At 47.6% G+C, this 22,187-nt stretch overlaps 1 protein-coding gene across 2 annotated transcripts; it reads right to left on the bottom strand.

Annotated features, from left to right (window-relative positions):
- Window positions 1-4,625: 4,625 nt before the first annotated feature.
- Window positions 4,626-21,899, bottom strand: dnttip1 (deoxynucleotidyltransferase terminal interacting protein 1). Of its 2 annotated transcripts, XM_088390378.1 has the most exons (13): window positions 21,344-21,899; window positions 21,175-21,245; window positions 10,715-10,811; window positions 10,546-10,644; window positions 10,307-10,366; window positions 10,169-10,225; window positions 9,772-9,830; window positions 9,640-9,682; window positions 5,653-5,711; window positions 5,152-5,212; window positions 5,009-5,080; window positions 4,862-4,917; window positions 4,626-4,791 (listed from the first exon to the last, which is right to left on the bottom strand). In XM_088390378.1, exons 1-13 carry the CDS (start codon window positions 21,395-21,397, stop codon window positions 4,683-4,685), a joined length of 897 nt encoding a protein of 298 aa, XP_088246504.1. In that variant the 5' UTR covers window positions 21,398-21,899; the 3' UTR covers window positions 4,626-4,682. The 2 variants fall into 2 exon arrangements, with proteins under 2 accessions (XP_088246504.1, XP_088246505.1); XM_088390379.1 differs by lacking the exons at window positions 10,715-10,811; window positions 21,175-21,245; window positions 21,344-21,899 and having other exon boundaries at window positions 9,916-10,225; window positions 10,546-10,580.
- Window positions 21,900-22,187: the final 288 nt, after the last annotated feature.

The following is a 22,187-nucleotide window of genomic DNA, read 5'->3' on the forward strand; positions in this document are numbered from 1 at the left end:
ATTCAAGTTGGCTAATATTGGGGTAATGTGATCAAATTTTCTTGTCCGTGAGAGCAGCCTTGCAGCAGCATTTTGTACTAACTGTAGACTTTTGATGCTGGACTTAGGAAGACCAGAGAATAATGCATTACAGTAGTCCAGATGCGACGTGATGAATGCATGTATAATAGTTTCCGCATCACCGGTCGAGAGGATCGGACGAATCTTGGCTATATTACGAAGGTGAAAAAACGCAATTCTGGTTATATTCACAATGTGGTTTTGAAAGGAGAGCGTTTGGTCAAATATTACCCCGAGATTAGTTACAGTATCGCTCTGATAGTACGGTTATCTATAGTTATAGTGGTTTCTTCAAATAAGTGTTGATAACGAGGTGGACCAATTATCAACATCTCAGTTTCATCTGGGTTAAGACGAAGGAAGTTAAGAGAACTCCACTGCTTGATCTCCACAAGGCATGCCTCGAGATTACAACAGTTCAGCGGATCTGGCATATATAATTGGGTGTCATCCGCGTAACATTGAAAACTAATATTATATTTACGTATTATGTCCCCAAGCGGAATCATTTTTTTTTTTTTTTCAAAGTCAAAGTCAGCTTTATTGTCAATTTCTCCACATGCCAAAGACACACAAAGAAACCGAAATTTCGTTCCCCCCTATCCCTCGGTGACAAGACATGGCTCACAACAGACAAGTAAACAAGTATAACAAAAGCGTGCTGAATAAATAATGAATAAATAACACAACAATAAATAAATAAATAAGAGGAGCAGAAAAAAAAAGGAGCAAGTGCGCGTACAGCAGACATTCGCAAAAATAGCACAACAGTGCCGCACGCTCCGCAGAAGGGGGTAGCGAGTTCAGGGCCCTAACAGCCTGGAGAAAGAAGCTGTTGGCGAGTCTGGTGGTGCGGGAGCGCAGGCTCCTGTACCTCTTCCCAGAGGGCAGAAGGTCAAACAAGGCGTGAGCCGGGTGACTCACATCTCTGGCAATCGAGGTTGCCTTGCGGGCGAGATGGGAGGTGTAAATGTCCTTCAGGGAGGGGAGCGAAGCACCAATAATCTTACCAGCCGTATTCACTATGCGCTGCAGGGCCTTCAAGTTCTGTTCAGTGCAGTTACCACCCCAGACAGCGATGCAACTGGTGAGGACGCTCTCAATGGTGCCACGGTAGAACGTAGACAGGACTGCCTGAGGAGCTTTCTTACCCAGTGACGAGGTGTTTGCGGACCAGGAGGGGTCCTCACTGATGTGCACCCCCAGAAACTTGGTGCAGCTCACCCTCTCCACCACAGCACCGTCGATGATCAGCGGCAGGTGTGTTGTGTGACCCTTCCGGAAGTCAACAATGATTTCCTTAGTCTTATTAACGTTCAGCAGGAGGTTGTTGTCCCTGCACCACGTGGTCAGAAGGTCAACTTCCGACCTGTACCGAGTCTCGTCGCCCTTCGTGATGAGACCCACCAGAGTCGTGTCGTCAGCAAACTTCACTATGCGGTTGTCGCTGTAGGTCGCAGTGCAGTCATGCGTCAGCAGGGTGAAGAGCAATGGACTGAGCACGCAGCCCTGGGGGGCCCCCGTGCTCAGCGTGATGCTGGCGGAGATTTTGTCGCCAACACGCACCACCTGAGGCCTCTGACAGAGGAAGTCCAGTAGCCAGTTGCAGAGGGAGGTACAGAGGCCCAGCTCGTCGAGTTTGCAGATGAGTCGCTGCGGCACAATGGTGTTGAAGGCAGAGCTGAAGTCCACAAACGGCAACCTCACATATGAGTCCTTTCTCTCCAGGTGGGTGAGGGCCGAGTGGAGGGCAGAGCAGATGGCATCCTCAGAGGACCGCTTGGCACGGTACGCAAACTGGAAAGGGTCAATGGTGGGGGGGAGAACGGACTTGATGTGCTCCATGACCAGCCGCTCAAAGCACTTCATGATGATGGGCGTCAGTGCCACAGGGCGGTAGTCATTGAAGCAGGACGGTGCAGGTTTCTTCGGCACAGGAACGATGGTGGCAGCCTTGAAACACGAGGGGACGATGGCCTGCTGCAGGGAAACGTTAAAGATGTCCGTGAAGACACCCGACAGCTCCCCAGCGCAGTCCTTCAGCGCTCGACCCGGGATGTTGTCAGGGCCCGCCGCCTTACGGGTGTCAATAGCGGCAAGCGCCCTCCTCACACCGTCGGCAGAGAGGCGCAGGGGCTGCTCATGTGGGGGGGGAGTGGTCTTCAGCGGGCAAGTGCTGTTCTGGGCGTCGAAGCGAGCAAAGAAGCGGTTCAGATCGTTCAGCAGACGGACGTCGCCCTCACAGCTCCTTGGCGCGGGCTTGTAGTCCGTGATGGTCTGAATGCCCCGCCAAAGGCTACGTGCGTTCTTGCTGTCCTTGAAGTGGGTGGAGACCTTGCACGAGAACGTCTTCTTCGCTTCTTTGATGCCTCGGGACAGGTCAGCCCTCGCTGTCCTCAAGCCAGCCTCATCCCCCGATCTGAAAGCCTTGTCCCTGGCCCTCAACAGTCTGAGGACAGCCCCCGTTAGCCACGGCTTCCAGTTCGCGCGAGTGACGACGGATTTCGAGCAAGTCACATCATCGATGCACTTCGTGATGTAAGAGGTAACAGAGTCAGTATACTCCTCTATGTCCGTCCAATCGTTGTAGGTGGCTGCCTGCTTAAACAAGTCCCAGTCAGTGGTGTCGAAGCAGTCACGAAGTGCATCGGAGGCACCCTCAGGCCACACTCAAACCTGCCTCCGAACCGGCCTGGATGCCTTTACCAATTGTCTGTATGCGGGCAAAAGCAAAACGGTGAGATGGTCAGAAAGCCCCAGATGGGGGAGGGGGGTGGCTTTGAAAGCTCCCTTTTGCGCCGAGTAGACTAGGTCCAGGAAGCTGTCTCCACGTGTCGGAAAAGGAACATGCTGGTGAAGCCTTGGGAAAACAGACTTCAGGTTGGCATGATTGAAGTCTCCAGCGAAGATGGTGAAACCGTCAGGGTGCGCTGTTTGCTGTTCACTGACAGCCTGGTACAGTTCACCAAGCGCCGCGATCCTGTCTCCTTCGATGTTGGAAGGCGGGATGTATACCGTGACTAGCAGAATCGCGGTAAATTCCCTCGGCAGATAAAAAGGACGGATTTAATATAAATATTAAATAGAATTGGTCCGAGTACCGATCCCTGTGGGACACCACACGTAACATTATAGACCTCAGAGGACCTCAGATTTAGAGTTGGCGACACCAAGGCCTTCTCGCAGGCGTACGGAAATGTCAGCGTATTCACACGCTTTGATTGGTTAGTCAGAGAGTTTACTAGCCAGAGCGGGCGAACTGCATCTGTAGCGAGCTGCCTGTTGATTTAATCGCTGTTTTATCAACCCACCATGGCTGAAGGAGGAAAAGAAATGGATTTGGTTGCAAATTTACTATCAAAGCCATTTTCAAGACGGACTTTTCAAGAAAAGCTGGACCTTGTTAAGCAAGGTCAGGCAATCGCGAACCTCGCAAGCCTGTCACAACCCGAAAAAGGATTTGTCCGCCACTTTCAGTCCACTAGTTACGAGCGGTAAACCTGTCTCACAGTCTCCGAGGAACGCTGCAAATTGTATTGCTGGGAGTGCTTGTTATTTGCCATTGCTCGACATGGTGATTGAAGCCACACTGGATTTGTAATTTTTACTTGCCTTACCAAGGCAGCAACGAGGCATCAAAGCACTGCCGGACAATTACAAGCAATGGTGCTTTCCAAAACTTTTGGGGAAACCAGAGTGGATCTACAGCTGAGCGAACAAGTGGGCAGGGAAACGGAGCACCACAACGAAAAGGTGAAGAAAATTAGGGAAATCTTAAAAAGACTGATAGACTGTCATTTTTTGAGGCAAGCAGGAACTTTCATTTCGGGGGCTCGATGAAAGCGAAAGTGCTGGATCCAAAAACAGAGGAAACTATGCGACGCTTCTTTCTCTCATTGCTGAGAGCAACACAGATTTACACTTATGCCAGAAATATGACAGGACAGGCTCGACTTTCAGCATTAGCTTCGATGGCAATAGAAAAGGACTTCTTGATGGAACTGAAACGCATGGATAATCTGCACAACAGAGTAATTGAAATCTTCTTGAAGAAAGAAAGGATGGATTTTGTGTACAAATAATCAGGAATTTTGGTGAGTAAACTGTTGCTATATTCCTAAATAATATTACAATTTCGTCAGGTTATTTTTTATGCTTTTTTATGTGTGTCACAGCTGTAATTGCAGTAGAAGTTTTATAGACATAAAATAGTTATTGAGGGTTGGATTGATTCAGACGGAGCACTACTGAAGGCCTAGGCGTGAAATGCACGGCCCGTCACTGGATATGCGTAATCACGAATTTACACCAAAAATCAGATGTGTTTGGCCCTCCGCAGTGGAGGCTCTACCGAACCCCTAGGGCAGGGGTCGGCAACCCGCGGCTCCAGAGCCGCTCCAGAGATATGAGTGCACTTCAGAGGCACCTACACATACACGCACATACCACCACATCCGCTCACCATCAAATCACACTTGTTTCCAACAGCAATGGTGGCTTCATTCAATGCATTCATACCACTAGAGGGAGCCCGAGACCCACACACTTGGAGTAGCACAAGCGACTTTTGACATTTCGGCTTTTGTTTTTTAATACACATGGAGGAGCTGGCAACTTGTGCTTCAGAATTCCGTGTCCCTCTGCGCCTCCATGGCCCTCTGCATTTTCTCCACCATCCAGAGAGGAACAGAGAAGGGCTTCATCTCCTCCAACTTCACATCCGGGCAGTCCCTGCGCGCCCGCACACGTGCTCAACGTGGCATGTTGCTGAGGCAAAAGAGCACGGCAGTGGCCCACTTACTTGTAATCGTCACCGCGCGCCAGATCCTGGACGTCCTCTTCGATTAGCAGGTAGGCCTGAGAGATCAAGCAGACGCACGCATAACCGTTAATCAGTGTTGGTGGGGCAGCCGCCAACGGAGCAGCAGCTGCCGGCGCCCGGCCTCACCATCTTGCCGCCTGTCGCCCTCATGTGATGACGCTCGGCCAGCCACTGCTTGTCCCTGGTGTCCGCCGCGTACTGACGAGCGCACACGCAACACGTTCCGTGACTTGTTGCATGCCAAGTGGGTGGTGTGTGTGTGCGCGCACCTTGAAGAGGTCAGCATGTTTGATGTAGATTCGTCCTCTGGTCCCGCCCATTCCCAATGCCCTGTGCCAGAAAAGTAAGCCTTTTTTTAAAATACGTATGGCCATTTGGCTTTGAAAACATATTTTTGTCAATCAATCGGTCAATCAATTTTCCATTAATTGTTGAGTTAAAAAAAATTCTACCCAGATTTTCATCCCTTTATTATACAGTATAATAAGAGGATGTTATTGAAAATTGACAGTGCGGGAAATGCAGCAGCAACATCAATGATGGTCCAGTTTCTAGTTTGGTTTGTGACATATGCTGCCAAAGTCATCTAGCTGGATTCCGTCAATTGCTGCAGCAACTGCCGGGAGAATTGTCGCCCCCCTAATTGGGTAGCGGGACAAATACATCCCACAATGGCAAAAAAGGTAAGATAAACTCATCTTAGAAAATTTTCTTTCTATAAGCAAGAAATGCTTATAACTTGAAAACAACTAAAACAAGTGCCGACTTACTTGTTAGCTCTGGACCCCAAAACAAAAGTGCTGCTTTCATTCAGTCTGGACGGCTCCCACTAAAGAACACAAACAAAAGACATTGTCTTGAGTTACAGTTTTAACGCTAATCCCAAAACTCCAGTCAGTTTTGTTTTCCCTCCAGATAGGCCAAATTGCAATTCCGCTGAGGTAGGGTAACCTCGCGACTTGGCTGCCTCTGGTCTCCTCTTCAGCTACTTGGCGACCCTTTTTGCCATTTGTTATGATTGAGAGAGTCGGCCGCCAAGAGGTGTGCCCAAGAGCTGCCGGAGGAGCAACGCATCACGTTGGGTTCCTTTTAGCTTGCTTTTGCACCTCCCAAAGCTCGTACCTATTCAACCATTTTGGTTCCATACATACACAATTCCCCTCCGTGAGTCGTCACCTTATCGTGGTGGAGGGGTGTGCGTGCCCCTATGATCCTAGGAGCCATGTTGTCGGGGGCTTCATGCCCCTGGTAGGGTCACCCATGGCAAACGGGTCCTAGGTGAGGGGTCAGACAAAGCACGGCTCACCCAAGCCCCTTATGACGAAAAACACAAATGGACTTTGTTTTCCCTCGCCCGGACGCGGGTCACCGGGGCCTCCCTCTGGAGCCAGGCCTGGAGGCGGGGCTCGAAGGCGAGCGTCTGGTGGCCGGGCCTTCGCCCATGGGGCCCGGCCGGGCATAGCCCGAAATGGAAACGTGGGTCCCCCTTCCCATGGGCTCACCACCTGTGGGAGGGGCCGAAGGGGTCGGGTGCAATGTGAGCTGGGCGGCAGCCAAAGGCAGGGAGGGACCTTGGCGGTCTGATCCCCGGCTGCAGAAGCTGGCTCTTGGGACATGGAATGTCATCTCTCTGGCTGGAAAGGAGCCCGAACTGGTGTGCGAGGCAGAAAAATTCCAACTAGATATAGTCGGACTAGCCTCCACGCACAGTTTGGGTTCCGGTAAAAGCCCTCTCGAGAGGGGCTGGACTCTCTTCCAATCTGGAGTTGCCCACGGTGAGAGGCGTCGAGCAGGTGTGGGTATACTTATTGCCCCCCAGCTGGGCGCCTGCACATTGGGGTTCACCCCGGTGAACGAGAGGGTAGCCTCCCTCCGCCTTCGGGTGGGGTGACGGGTCCTGACTGTAGTTTGTGTCTATGCACCAAACGGCAGCTCAGAGTACCCACCCTTCTTGGGGTCCCTGGAGGAAGTGCTGGAGGGCGCTCCTTCTGGGGACTCCATCGTTCTACTGGGTGACTTCAATGCTCACGTGGGCAATGACAGTGAGACCTGGAAGGGCGTGATTGGGAGGAACGGCCCCCCTAATCTGAACCCGAGCGGTGTTCTATTGTTGGACTTCTGTGCTCGACATGGATTTTCAATAATGAACACCATGTTCAAGCATAAGGGTGTCCATGTGTGCACTTGGCACCAGGACACCCTAGGCCGCAGTTCGATGATCGACTTTGTAGTCGTGTCGTCGGATTTGCGGCCGCATGTTTTGGACACTCGGGTGAAGAGAGGGGCGGGGCTGTCAACTGATCACTACCTGGTGGTGGGTTGGCTCCGATGGTGGGGGAAGATGCCGGTCCGACCTGGCAGACCCAAACGCTCTGTGAGGGTCTGCTGGGAACGTCTGGCAGAATCGCCTGTCAGGAAGAGCTTCAACTCCCACCTCCGGCAGAGCTTTTCCCACGTCCCGGGGGAGGCGGGGGACATTGAGTCTGAGTGGACCATGTTCCGCGCCTCCATTGTTGAGGCGGCCGACCGGAGCTGTGGCCGTAAGGTCGTTGGTGCCTGTCGCGGCGGCAATCCCCGAACCCGCTGGTGGACACCGGCGGTAAGGGATGCCGTCAAGCTGAAGAAGGAGTCCTATCGGGCCGTTTTGGCCTGCGGGACTCCGGAGGCAGCTGACAGGTACCGGATGGCCAAGCGGAACGCGGCTTCGGCGGTTGCTGAGGCAAAAACCCGGGCGTGGGAGGAGTTTGGTGAGGCCATGGAGAATGACTTTCGGACGGCTTCGAGGAAATTCTGGTCCACCATCCGGCGTCTCAGGAGGGGGAAGCAGTGCAACGTCAACACTGTTTACAGTGGGGATGGCGTGCTGCTGACCTCGACTCGGGACGTCGTGAGTCGGTGGGGAGAATACTTCGAAGACCTCCTCAATTCCACCTACACGCCTTCCATTGATGAAGCAGGGCCTGGAGACTCTGAGGCGGATTCTCCAATCTCTGGGGTCGAAGTCACTGAGGTAGTTAAAAAACTCCTCGGTGGCAAGGCCCGGGGGTGGATGAGATCCGCCCGGAGTTCTTAAAGGCTCTGGATGTTGTGGGGCTGTCATGGCTGACACGCCTCTACAACGTTGCGTGGACATCGGGGACAGTGCCTCTGGATTGGCAGACTGGGGTGGTGGTTGCCCTCTTTAAGAAGGGGGACCGGAGGGTGTGTTCCAATTACAGGGGAATCACACTCCTCAGCCTCCCTGGTAAGGTCTATTCAGGGGTGCTGGAGAGGAGGGTCCGTCGGGAGGTCGAACCTCGGATTCAGGAGGAGCAGTGTGGCTTTCGTCCTGGCCGTGGAACAGTGGACCAGCTCTACACCCTCGGCAGGATCCTCGAGGGTGCATGGGAGTTCGCCCAACCAGTCCACATGTGTTTTGTGGACTTGGAGAAGGCGTTCGACCGTGTCCCTCGGGAGGTTCTGTGGAGGGTGCTTTGGGAGTACGGGGTGCCAAGCCAACTGATAAGGGCGGTTCGGTCCCTGTATCACCGATGCCAGAGTCTGGTCCGCATTTCCGGCAGTAAGTCGGATTCGTTCCCAGTGAGGGTTGGACTCCGCCAAGGCTGCCCTTTGTCACCGATTCTGTTCATAATTTTTATGGACAGAATTTCTAGGCGCAGCCGAGGCGTTGAGGGGGTCCGGTTTGGGGACCTCAGCATCGCGTCTCTGCTTTTTGCAGATGACGTGGTGCTGTTGGCTTCTTCAGGCCGTGATCTCAAGCTCTCGCTGGAACGGTTCGCAGCCGAGTGTGAAGCAGTCGGGATGAGGGTCAGCACCTCCAAATCCGAGTCCATGGTCCTTGATCGGAAAAGGGTGGAATGCCCTCTCCGGATCGGGGATGAGATCCTGCCCCAAGTGGAGGAGTTCAAGTATCTTGGAGTCTTGTTCACGAGTGAGGGGAGGATGGAGCGTGAGATCGACAGGCGGATCGGTGCAGCGTCGGCAGTAATGCGGACCCTGTACCGGTCCGTTGTGGTGAAGAGAGAGCTGAGCCAAAAGGCAAAGCTCTCAATTTACCGGTCGATATACGCTCCTACCCTCACCTATGGTCACGAGCTATGGGTCGTGACCGAAAGAACGAGATCTCGGATACAAGCGGCCGAAATGAGTTTTCTCCGCAGGATGTCCGGGCTCTCCCTTAGAGATAGGGTGAGAAGCTCGGTCATCCGGGAGAGACTCGGAGTAGAGTCGCTACTCCTCCACGTTGAGAGGAGCCAGATGAGGTGGCTCGGGCATCTTATCAGGATGCCTCCTGGACGCCTCCCTGGGGAGGTGTTCCGGGCATGTCCCACCGGTAGGAGACCCCGGGGACGACCCAGGACGCGCTGGAGAGACTATGTCTCTCAGCTGGCCTGGGAACGCCTTGGGATCCCCCGGGATGAGCTGGACGAAGTGGCTGGGGAGAGGGAAGTCTGGGAGTCCCTCCTAAAGCTGCTGCCCCCACGACCCGACCCCGGATAAGCGGAAGAAGATGGATGGATGGATGGATGGATGGATGGATGGATGGATGGATGGATGGATGGATGGATGGATGGATGGATGGATGGATGGACATACACAATTTATATTCTTGACGAAAACGTAAATAGCTCAAAAGCCAAACAGAGACCGGCATTGCATTCCGTTGCCAAAGATTCATTCAAGACAGCTGCCGGACGACCTAAGGGCAAAAAAACACTCCCCTCTGCGTCAGGGGCAAAAGTGTGTTGTGTTGTCACCTTTGGTCCTTCTTTCTTGATGGGTTCGCACTTTGCCTTCACGCTGAAAAATAAACGCACACACACACACATACACACATGTTTTAATCGGCCCATTTGGAGGTCACCTGCCGCATGTGCCGTTATACTAACTGAGCGGAGATGTTCAATGATCGGTCAGACGCTACGGCGCCGGTTGTGCGGTTCTTCCTCTGAGGATGGCGACAATGTGCACACACAAAAAGCCAACATCAGTTTTGGCATGAATTACGCTAGCGGCCGAAAAACTCCACTGACCTGACCGGATGAGAACATGATGGCCGGGTTGCAAAAAACAAAACAAGAAGACAAACGCATCTGAAAATTGCCCAAACTTTTGGGAGACACCCACAAGTCAACTTGGGAATGGATTCGGACAAGAAAATCAAAGTATGGTAGCGCCAGAGTCAAAAAGAATGGGGACACAAATGTGATTAGGACGCTGGGCTGGAGCAGCGCAAGAAGCAAAACAGGGCTCGAAAGGGACGGACGATGAAGGACAGGGACGCACCTTTTTGGGGACCGGACTGCCCCTCTGGCTGCTGCTTTCTTCGCAACCTCGAGGACGCTGCCAACACACGCAAGCAAAAATCTGACTCGGAGACCAGTCACCCAAGGAAGGCAGTCGCTGCTGCTTCATCCGTCCTACCTTGACGCTGACCTCGCAACTCGGCTTCTTTGCCTCACTTTCGGGAAACAAAACTTTGGCCTGTGGTGATATTCGTGGCCACGTGCACAGGAAAAAAGTAATTGTTGTCATTGCCGCACACGAGAAACTCAGTCACAAATGCAAAGAAACAGACCGACTGAGTCTCTTTCACACCAAAGCACAAACACAGTCAAACTGCAACATAGTTACTAGATACGCGCACGCATGCACAGGCTTACATGTTCCAGAACATTCCTGCATGCTTCCTTGATGAGCTGATCTGCGTGCACCTCGTCACCAATATTCTCCTTCACGTTATGCGCCGCCTTCTCAAAGAACTGCATTAACAACAACACAAGCCCGTCTCACATACGTGTGCACACACGCGCGCACGCACGTGCAGCGTACCGTGTGGTATTTTTGGAACACGGCCATGATGTCATCGTTGAAGCTGGGTTGAAGGACCGCCCTCAGGAGGTCCATGGACACCTGTGGGTCTGTATAACTACACACACCCACAAATTCATGATTCTGTGAGTTGTCGGCGTTAACCATTAAAGAAAATGTCAAAAGAAATACTTGCTTTTCGAGTGTCGAAATAAATATAAGAAATAACAAGTACTCCACATTTTGTCTAACAATTTGTCGGGGAGCATGTTCCTGTTTTGGGAGTATTATTTTTTTCAATTCTTTCCATGGTGGCCTAGCATGGGAATGCAGTTTGTCACATCATTGGCGAGATGCAATGCTTTTTACAGCCATTGCTTTTCGCGCCACTTGATCACACTCAATTTTCAAAGTTGAATACATTTTATTTGGCATTTGGTAACACCTCTGATCAGACCTCCATGGGGCCCTAGGCAGAAATATCTCAAGGGGCCCCCCTAACTAAAGTCGTCCTGCCTCCCCCCCAGAGAGAAAAAAATTTACTCAAATTAAGTTTACAGTGATCCCTTGCTACTTCGTGTTTCGTTTATTGCGGCTTCACGACATCGCGGATTTTTTTCTCAAATTAAAAAAACATTTAAAAGTCAAAATAAAACTTCTAAATTGAGGAAACGTGTCTAACCTTTAAGACAATGTAGTATTGCTCCAAATGTTTGTTTACATTATTTTAGAAGTCCGTTTTCGCGTGGTAGCACGATCGCGTATTAGCATCTTTCCGGTAACTCGTTGGCCTGCCCAGTACTTCTTGTTGGTGACCGTACTTCGCGGATTTCACTTATTGCGGGTGGCTTTTGGAACCAATTATCCGTGATAAACGAGGGATTACTGTAATGTGAAAAAAAATAACAATTACTCAGTTTTAAATAATCAGTTGCTCCACCTCCTACTCAGTAACAGCATCTACACGAGTACAAATACGACAGCAACAAATACAACTTTATTCAACAAAACAATGAGAGACAGACAGATTGCAGCGTCCAATCACACAGTCTGTCAATCAGTCTCACACACAAACACACGCACACTCGCATGCACACGCACACATACTCACTCACACACACACTCACAGCACCCCTTCCTCTCTCTCACACTCCCCCCTCAGTCGTTTCGTTTGCACTGACGTTTCATTGGCTCAACCAGTGTTTGTCAACCTTTTTTCATTCACGGCACACCTTTTCATTGGAAAAAAATCTTGAGGCACACCAACAAAAATCTGTTAAGACGTAGCCACCTATATTAACAATATAGTCATTCTTATCAAAGTGTCTTGAATAGGAATCAACTCAAAAACGTATTTTTATCATCTTTTATGTTTCTTCTTTCAAACAAAAAGTGCACTTTAAGTGCAATAATATTTGGGAAAGATTTCACTGTTACAATATGAAAAGTTGCATGTACAAAATGTCAATCTCAGTATATTTTACTCCTGTGCATGTTTGCATGAACACAGAGCTGATATCCTGGTGGGAATTGAAGACAGACAGACACAAAGCTCCTCCTCAACAGCTCTCAGTCTCTCTCTGTTTTTACTTTTTGTAGCAGTCAGGCTTGAGAAGCTCACTTCAGACAGATATGTTGTGGAAAATAGGAGCAATGTCAAAATAGGTTTGTTTGCCAGAATGGGAAACTCCTTGGCAGCAGTCAACCAAAAACTGTCCAAAGGTAGATCAGCAAAGCTCAGCTTTAAACAACGATTTTGTCTCAGTACAGTTAGTTCTTTCTGCTCAAGTAAAGTCATGTCCTTTCCAACAACTGCTGAGCTGTATAGGTCTCTAACCCAGTTAAGGCATTCAGTGAAGGCTGAAGAGAAATAAAATGACATCTTCTCCTCGAGAGTTTTTAAATGTGTACCTACTATTTCACACAGTGAATATTTTGCCATTTCTTGGTGTGTGGGAACATTTTAGTGTTGCCACTTTCCACATGTTTTTGCCAGAGGTGCACCTTTGAGCAGAATCCGTTTATTTTATCCGTACTTCTTAGCAGGTTTTCATTTCGGCCTTGCATTCGTGTATTCAGTTCATTCAGATGATGAAAAATATCCGCCAGGTACCTTATTTTTCGGACTAAAAGTCGCTCCAGAATAAACGTCGCATTAGCCATAAAATGCACAATAACGTGAAAAAAAACAAAAGTCGCTCCGGAGTATAAGTCGCATTTTGGGGGAAATTTATTCGACATAATCCAACACCAAGAACAGACATGAACGAGCAACAACAGGCTAAACAATAGGTATGGTAACGTAATAAACACAAACGAAGAGCTGAGAACGAGCCTGCCGTAACATTCAGAGTTATTCAAATAACTATTACATAAATAACACGTTTATAAAACCATCTGTGTCACTCCAGTTCATTAAATCCATCGATCGTTTTTTATGTCAACAATGCCGGCCGGGTGCGCGCTGCTGACGGCGGTTGCACTTCAAAATATTCCCCAAGCCCATATAACGATATATAAATTATATATAAAATAAATTAAGCAATAATATTATCAAACCTTCTGTGTCACTCCAAATCATTAAATCCAGGGCTGTGGACTCGGTCGGATTTTTGCACCGAGTCCGAGTCCGGCTGTCCATATTTTTCTGTTAATTCATGTGACTGCTTAGTCTTTATTCAAGGCTAATTTAGATCAAAATCTAAATAATGATATAAGCTGGGTGACAATCGTCCTTGACATTGGTACATAATGTAAACATTAGCCTAAGTGCAACTCAACGTGGCCGCATTGATCGTAAGCAGGGCTGTGGACAGTATTCCTACGCGCATTCTCAGCAGCATGATGAAAATAAAATTGAAGGCATTTTTTTTATTGTCGGACTCGGTGGACTCGGTCAAAATCAACACCGAGTCCGAGTCCGGCAAAAATGACAGAGTCCGACCGAGTCCCCGAGTCCGAGTCCACAGCCCTGATTAAATCCATCGATCGTCCTTTATGTCAACAGTGCCAGCCGGGTACGCGCCGCTGATGGCGCTTGCACTTCAAAATATTCTACAGGCCCATATAACTATATATAAATTATATATCAAATAACTGTTATATAAGCAATAATATTATCAAACCATCTGTGTCACTCCAAATCATTAAATCCATCGATCAAATTCCTCGTCCTTTGTCAACAATTCCACGCGTGCGCCGCTGACGTCACCCTTGTCGTTATTCCACAGATCTAGTATATAACTATATTGTAGCGGTAACAAAGTACCAGGAAAGACGTGGGTTTGGTAAACGGCTCTTTATTTAACAAAACAAGAGTTCAACGAGCCAACTACTTAACTGTAACGATAAAAACATATACAAGTTGCTACACAAAATAAAATATATCAAATAACTATAACATAAATAGTTCACTGCCACACGGCCCCAAGCACCGGCGTGGACTTCCAGGCGTGTGGCGGCGTGGACTTCCATCCCCGGAGGTGGCTGGGACCTACGTAGAGCAAGACCGGGCGTGCGTAGGAGCAGTGTCCGAGCCCCATCCACCGTCCCCCGTCAGCCACCCGGCCCAGCGCCGGCCCCCGACTTCCATCCACGGAGGTGAAAGAGAGCTCCGTAGAGTAGGACCGGGCATGCATAAAAGCCATGTCCGAGCCCCACCCACCGTGCCCGGACACCCATCCGGCCAAGCGCCGGCCCCCGACTTCCATCCACTGAGGCGTGCTTAAAAGCCATAATAGTTTTTCAAACCTTCTATGTCACTCCAAATCAGGGGTGCGCAATTAATTTTTACAAGGGGCCACATGAAAAACCTGAGTTGTGTCAGAGGGCCACACCTACGATAACTTAAACCTGCTCAGTTTTCTTCCATTCTAAAATGCATTAAATTATTTTAAATAGTTGGTACTGGTAATTAGAAGAATACAATTATTCTGTTTATATTTTTATTAAGCTATGTGAAATTGTGGTGTATAGGTCAAATAAAAAAACAATCATTAATCAGTACAATTTATTCTTAACTTCTTTAACTTTTCCTCAAATGACAAAGCCGCTGCATCTCTGGGTGTGAAGTTTGATAAAAAGTCCTTGTTAGGCTTGCAGTTTTGCTAGCAATGCATCAGCCTCTGATGCGCTCTGTTTATCAGACAGATGTATTTTTTTCTCATGCTTGGTCGTGTGGTGGCAACTCAAATTATATTCTTTAAACACAGCGACCTGTGTACCACAAATCAGGCACACGGCTTTACCTTTCATTTCTGTAAAGAAATACTTGGCAGTCCATGTCTTGTTGGAAACACGGCGCTCCTTGTCAACTTTTCTTTTCTGAGGGTCAGTACACATTTCTCGGGCAGCATTACTTCGCACTGTTCACCTTCACGCACAGCTCACATACACGTACGCTACACAGAAGTGCGCCGCCTTTCAAAATAAAAGCAAAACAGTTGTATTGCACGCAGGACACAAATCTTTTTTTTTTAATTAAGTCGTAATCAAATATAATTTACGATTGGCCTCATGCGGGCCGGACAGGGACGCTCAAAGGGCCGGATGTGGCCCGCGAGCCGTAATTTGCCCAGGTCTGCTCCAAATCAATAAATCCTTCAAACTCTTCGTCCTCCGTGTCACTTACAAACAAAGCCGCTAATGATGCCGGTAGTAGGTGCCGCCCTTCGTCATCTTCGTCATCCCGCGATCAAATCTTTGTCCTTTATGTAAACAACCGCCGTGCCGCTGATGTCACTTGAAGTTCAAATTACAGTAATCCCTTGCTACATCGTGGATCGTTTATCGCGGTTTCATTTGTTGTTGTTTTTTAATTTTGAAAATTTGTGAAAAAATTCGCATATAAGTCACTCCTCAGTATAAGTCGCCCACCCCAAACTTTGAAAAAAAAACGTGACTTATAGTCCATAAAATACGGTATGCCAGCTTTGCACACCACTCATCACTCGCAAGCAGCATTGCGTAATCGGACACCTCATTTCAGGAACACTTTGAGTTCCTCCCGCAGCTCATACACACGGGCCAGCACCTTGCCGCGCGACAACCATTGGGCCTCCGTATGAAACAGCAAGATCTTATGCTCCGCTCCCATTTCCTTACACAAAGATGCAAATATGCGGCTTTTCACAGGTCGTGTCTTCACAAAGTTTACCATGTGCACAAACTCATTCAATACAGGGGCTAGGTCTGCTGGTAAAGTCTTGGCCACGAGTGCCTCACGGTGTAAGAAACAGTGCGTAACAATCACATCCGGGTTTCTTTCCTTCACTCTGCTTACAAAGCCTTTGTTGCGCCCGACCATGGCTGCAGCTCCATCAGTGCAAACACTCATGCAGTTTTCCCACTTAAGTCCTCTTGTTCAAGATATTCTGATGTGACCCGACAAATTTCCTCTCCTGTTGTCTTGTCTGGCAATGCCTTGCAAAATAGGAAGATTTCTCTGATTGCGTCTCCATCCGCAAAACGCACATTGGCCAAGAGTCGAGCATCTCCACTAATATCAGTACACTTGTCAAGTTGCAACGCAAATTTCTCACTGATACGGATCTTTTCCAAAACCACACTTTCGATATCTGCAGACATGTCATCACTATGTCACTATCACTATAAATTTTTTATCTGAGAGAGGGACTTGAGCTATTTCTTACACCGCTTCAGGTCTGAGCATCTTATTTACAATGAGTTTGCAGGCGGGTAATATTATGTGTCTGCCACAGTGTGGGACCTTTTTGATTTAGCTATAAGTTCAGCTACATGGTAGCTAGCTTTAAGGGCTCTCACATTTACTTTTGTGTTTTTTTTCATAAAAGTTGCCTGTTTCTCCGTGTGTGTACGCAGGCGAACAAAATAGTCTGCATTCTTGTTTTGAAGCGAAGGGTGTTTCGTTTGGAGATGGCGTTTAAGCTTGCTTGGTACCATAGCATTGTTAGATAGCTTTTTACCACATACCAAGCACAACGGAGTCTGTGTCGTTGCATCCCTGGTAAAAGTAAATCCGAATGAAATATAACTCTCATTGTATTGCCTCGAGCTCACGGTATTTGCCTTCTTTCTCATACGAGGGCCTACATCTGGGTCTGAATTTTGTCCAGGGCCCAGATCGGAGTTAGCATTATTTCTTTTCAAAAACTTCTCCATCACTGTCAGCACACAGTCTTGCTAGCCACAATGCTCTCACTGGTACCTGTCACATTCATGCATCACTAATTCTCTTGTCTCAACGTACAATGCAATTCGCTCCCTGCTGCCATCTTATGATAAGAAATCATTACATGATTACGCTGCCAGTCACTACTACAGCAGAGACACTTGACAATGGCATATTATCTGCAGATAATAATTCGTTTTCAAAAAACATTTTTAGACCAATTAGGTGAAATTGGACAATTTTCCACGGCACACCTGACGATCACTCACGGCACTAGTGTGACGCGGCACAGTGGTTGACAAACACTGGGCTAAACCACAGGTGTCAAACTCAAGGCCCGGGGGCCAGATACAGCCCGCCACATCATTTTATGTGGCCCGTGAAGACAAATTGTGCATCAAATTCGTGTGTCATTACTAGAATTGCAAATTGTGTTCACTTTCAATAATATCTGTTTTTTCAATATTTGACCAGTTTTTGCTCGTCTGTTTTGAAAACGAGTTATTTGTCAGTTTGTTTTGTAGCTTTTACTGTATATAATATGAGGTTTTCATACATTTATTTGGGTTGACAGTCATAATGGCCCTCCGAAAGAAGCTATGACTACAATGGGGCCCACGAAAAAAATGAGTTTGACACACTTGGGCTAAACGAATGGCTAGTCAGGTGATGGTTCTCAACTACAACAACTTTCGTAACAACAGCAAAACACTGACAACAAAACACCCTTTTCTCTTTCTCACACTCTCTCCCCTGTTGATTCGATTGCAGACTCAAGTTGCACAGGCTAAAGAAAAATGAAACGCTAGTCAGCTGGTGGTGCTTAAGTACTTACTATCTTTCAAAACAACGGTAAAACAATCAATAAACTCTAGTTTACAACGCATTTGCGAACTGACTATCGAAGACCTGGGCACATTTTAACTCGGCATTGTGCAAGATTTTCATTCCATACAACATTAACACAGAAGAAGGGCAATGGGTAGCCTAACCATAAAAAGGGAGGGGTTAAGTTGCCTTGCTTACCTGACTGCTGTTGTCTTTACTCATTGTCATAAAGACGCCTCTTTCTTTTTTCATTCCCCGATTTAAAATGCAGCAACATCTTTGCGGCTACGAGTCCAGGACACGCTGCTGCAAGCCATGCAGCGCTCCGACTCTACAACACACCTGACATAATAATGACGTCACGCACGTCGCGCAAGGCCTGATACCTGCGCTACCCTGATAGGCCTGAAACCTGTCCTGATACCTGCGCGTATTGTGCACGCCGTTACTGCCTCTTCTCCAAGTCATTGTGGTTTTCATATACGATTTGAAAGCAGAGAGCCCATTACATCACTTTATGGCAGTCCTTCTCAAATAGTGGGGCGCGTGTGACACCAGACAACATGCTTTTCTTTTGGCTGTACTATATTAAAGGACAGGGCAAGAGTCAGTTATGTAACCAGGCCACCCTGGCCTTGCCCTCACGTGCATATTCACACCCACACTTAAATGCATGGCCACAACCAAAACACATTTGTGCGCACACACATGCACACAATCATTCTTTGGGTTTTGTTGTGGGTGGTACGGGAAAAAAAAAAATCAAAATCTCTAGAATGTGGGTGAGCAAAATAATCAAAAGGTCTCTCTGAGTCTGACTGTGTCCTGAGTTGGCCTTTCCCTTGCACTGCTACCTGGACTTGTCTTGCCAGTATACTCTGCATCTGCTGGGAGTGTCAGAACAACCAGCATAATAATTATATTATCAACAAGAACACATTTAATCAATATCAAAAGAATATGGTTAAATATATGCTTTTTTTTTCCAAATGTTCACGCATAGTCATAGCCTATTCAATTTCATGCATTAATAGATGACTGTCTGTTCTTAACCTGTCAGCTGCTCTGATCTAGTACAGGGCCTACTTTCTGAAGCACCAAAACTGGCAATATTTCCACCTTTGCATAGGAAACAGAGACATATATTTTAATATTAATTTAGCCAGGGTCAGTTACAAAGTTTAGAGGAATGTGCAAGTATGAAAGAATAACAAATGACTCTTCAACTTACAAAATCAACTAAATCTAACAATAAATCAGCAGAGGGACAGCCTTATTACATGGCAGCGGCACATATGCACACAACACATGCAAACTGGCATGCATACACGCGCGGTCACACACAGTTTTGAATGGCACCGTGTGTGTGTGTGTGTATGGGGGTGGGGGGGGGTGGGGGGGGGGCAGAACAATTCCGTAACTTTTCTGCATTTGGCCACATCCTCCTCCAGCCAGCGCCTTTCTTTTTTTGTCCTCTCCGCACCGCCTTTCCTCTTCTTTTTACCACGTTTGAAGTCCATTAACCTCACTTGCACCGCTCGCTCGCTACAGCAGGCAGCACCTGACATAGTAACACACCCTTTCCTCCACACGCGCTCTGTGTGGTTGATACGGACTGTGGGGTCGGGATATAAACCAATCGTCTTTCCCTCCTCACATGCTCCTGGCCTGAGTGACCTGGCCTGTCTCTCTGATAGGAACACCGCCGCACCGGCACTTAAAAAAACAAAACAAAAAAAAAACAAAGAGAGAGACGCAGGCCAGCAGGCCTATCCTAGGCCGGCGCTTCGGGAATACTCCCGGTTCTCCCGATGATCAGTCCGGGCGTGTTAAAGGATAATTAGACATCCACTGTAGTAGGTAGGAGTGGCGGTATCGCTGTAAGAGTGTGCGCAAGGAGTAGAGTAAAGAGCAGGCGATAAAAAGTGCAGTGGGACACCATGGAAAAATATTTAACAGGGTTGAAACAGTGACGTGCAGTGAGGTTCATGACTGGAGAGACACTGAACTGGAGATCTCTTATTCTACAGGTAGGCGCATGAAGCATCCCAGGATCACTAGCACCCCCTGCCATAAGGGTGCAGAACCTTTTTTCGTAGCCTCCGTAAGATCTCTTTTCAAAGCCAAAGCCATTTTGTTCATCTAAAGAAACACAACGTTACAGACAGAAGACAAAAAACACGAGTTATTATATACACCAGCTTAACTACGGAAATTATTTAATATAGCCAGTGTTTGAACACTTAAACAGTGACATAAAGACAGAGAGCAGTTCAGTCTAACTGCATAACCTGTCAACAGAGGCAGCCGTGTTATTACGCAATCCTCAGAGGAGGCTAGACAGGAAATTGGCTCCTCCGAGCGTATCGTCTTCGGTTTTAAAATAACTATAAAAATTCTGTGATTTTGGTTCAAAATGATACAAAATTATTGAAATTAAAAGGAAAATGACTATAATAAAAACAATTGAATTTGTTTTTCCCCTTTTCATGATAGTAGGGGAGGCGTAGCCTCCCTTGCCTCCTCTGACCGCACATCCCTGGGTTGAAAAGAACGGCGGAGAGAGACGGAGATAAGAGAATTGAGAGTCACACGAAAGCTAAGACAAGAAAATATGACGAAGCGTACGTAGCGCTCGGCTTCAGTGTGACTACGATGGGAGACGAGGAAAGACCGGTGTGTTTACTGTGCCTTACAATGTTGGCAGCGGACAGTATGAAGCCAAATAAATTAAGGCGCCACTTAAAGTCATTGCACCCTAATCACGCTGATATGATGCTCGAGGTTTTTCAGCGAAAATGGGCTGAATATTGCCAACAATCATCCCACTTTGTGAATGCTACGTCAGTCAATCAGCAAGCACTGTAAGCATCATATAAAGCAGCGTACCAAATTGCTCAGTACGAAAAACAAACCATACCTGCAGCCGTGGATAATGGTCTCCTTCATGCTGCCTCATTTTGATTAAAAAAATAGCACATTTTTGTTTTGTAGGTTAAAATGTTTTATATATTGTGCTCCTGAGTTAATGTTGCTGATTACTTTGAATTTAATTATTTATTGGCGTTATTTAATTTAATATTAAGTATGTTTATTATCTTATTGTATTTTTTAGCATAAAATGGCAGTTGGGCAAGAATGTTTATAGTTTAAATAATTATAATTTATTTTTTAATTTCAGGCAAAGTGATGCACATTGAATCTGTTCTGTTACAGACTAAAAAACAATGTTATTAATAGAGTTATTCTTTATTGTAAGTTGATCTTTCTTTTTTGTTTATTTTTGTTTTCTTTAATGTTAATAATATGGGGGGCGAGAAATGTTTTCTTTTCCCTAGGGGAGAAGAAAATGAGAGTGCAAACGTGAGGAGCACTGCTCTACAGCAACTCCAATCGACAACCGAAATGAGATTAACCCTATGAAACAAGCGTCAATTGTATTAATTTCCCTTTCACCGTCCATCCCTTTCCTCTTCTTTGCAACAGACTACGAGTGTGTTACCTGACGGCCATGTGCGAGCGTCGTCCTCTCCTGTGAACGTGTCTGTGTTTAATCATCAAGTTCCACGGCTTCTGACCCAAACAAAGAGGAAGACGCCACTCAGTAGTTACCAATTCAGTACTCAGTAGCGCGCATGGGCGTCTTCGTTTCGCCCATTTGTCCCTCTTACCGACGGATGCTGGCTTTCGTCAGCCTGCGATCGCTTTGCTTGTTTGCCTTCCATCGCAAAGGCCCTCCGGCTAGCACGCTAACGAGCGGCTAGGCTAACAGCAGCTATAATCTCTGAAAACAGCGCCAAATAAACCGTTAGAGGCAGCTAGGAACAAGTGTCGATAAACATCTAATATGACGACTTCGAGTGACTGCAAACGGCGCCAAAACGTCATTCGGATCGAGTTCTCCGTGCGAGGGGTGGGTCACATATGACTTCTCGAATACGTTGGGAAATTCGCACTGAGATTAAAAAGACACAGCGCGGTCTACTTCCGCTCATTTCCGAAAGCAGCCAGCACTAGCGCACTTTGTGCCAAGCCGGGGCGCCGAGTGCGCACACTGGCTCTCCGTTTTGGTGGACTCTGAGTTTCCGAACAGCAAACTCGAGCAAAACACTCTTGAACTCGTGCGGAGTCTTTTCCGAACGCGTCCTTGGTTCCCGGATTGGACGCAAATTTGCGCAAATAGCTTTTGGTGGCTACGTGGCAAGCGACTGCCTGCGATCGCAATTCAGACCTACTGCGGATGGCTGATGGTGTAGTGCACAGGTGTCAAACTCAAGGCCGGGGGCCAAATACGGCCCGCCACGTCACTTTATGTGGCCGCGAAGACAATTTGTGCATCAAATTCATGTCATTAATAGAATTGCAAATTGTCTTCATTTTTAATATATTTTTTTAAATATTTGACCAGTTTTTACTCGTATGATTTGTCAGTTTGTTTTGCAGCTTTTACTGTATATAATATGAGGTGCTCATACATTTATTTGGGTTGACAGTCATAATGGCCCTCCGAAAGAA

This window comes from Syngnathus floridae, chromosome 11 (assembly GCF_059516105.1).
Source record: "Syngnathus floridae isolate MCC-2025c chromosome 11, RoL_Sflo_1.0, whole genome shotgun sequence".
Taxonomy (NCBI): domain Eukaryota; kingdom Metazoa; phylum Chordata; class Actinopteri; order Syngnathiformes; family Syngnathidae; genus Syngnathus; species Syngnathus floridae.

Bases quoted from the DNA above. Each gene is read 5' to 3' on its own strand.
- dnttip1 (XM_088390378.1), bottom strand. From the start codon at position 21,397: ATGGAAGGCAAACAAGCAAAGCGATCGCAGGCTGACGAAAGCCAGCAT. The intron at 21,246-21,343 runs GTAAGAGGGACA...TGTTTGGGTCAG, and splicing joins ACGAAAGCCAGCATCCGTCG to AAGCCGTGGAACTTGATGAT. The intron at 5,712-9,639 runs GTGACAACACAA...TGTGTTCTTTAG, and splicing joins TCAAGAAAGAAGGACCAAAG to TGGGAGCCGTCCAGACTGAA.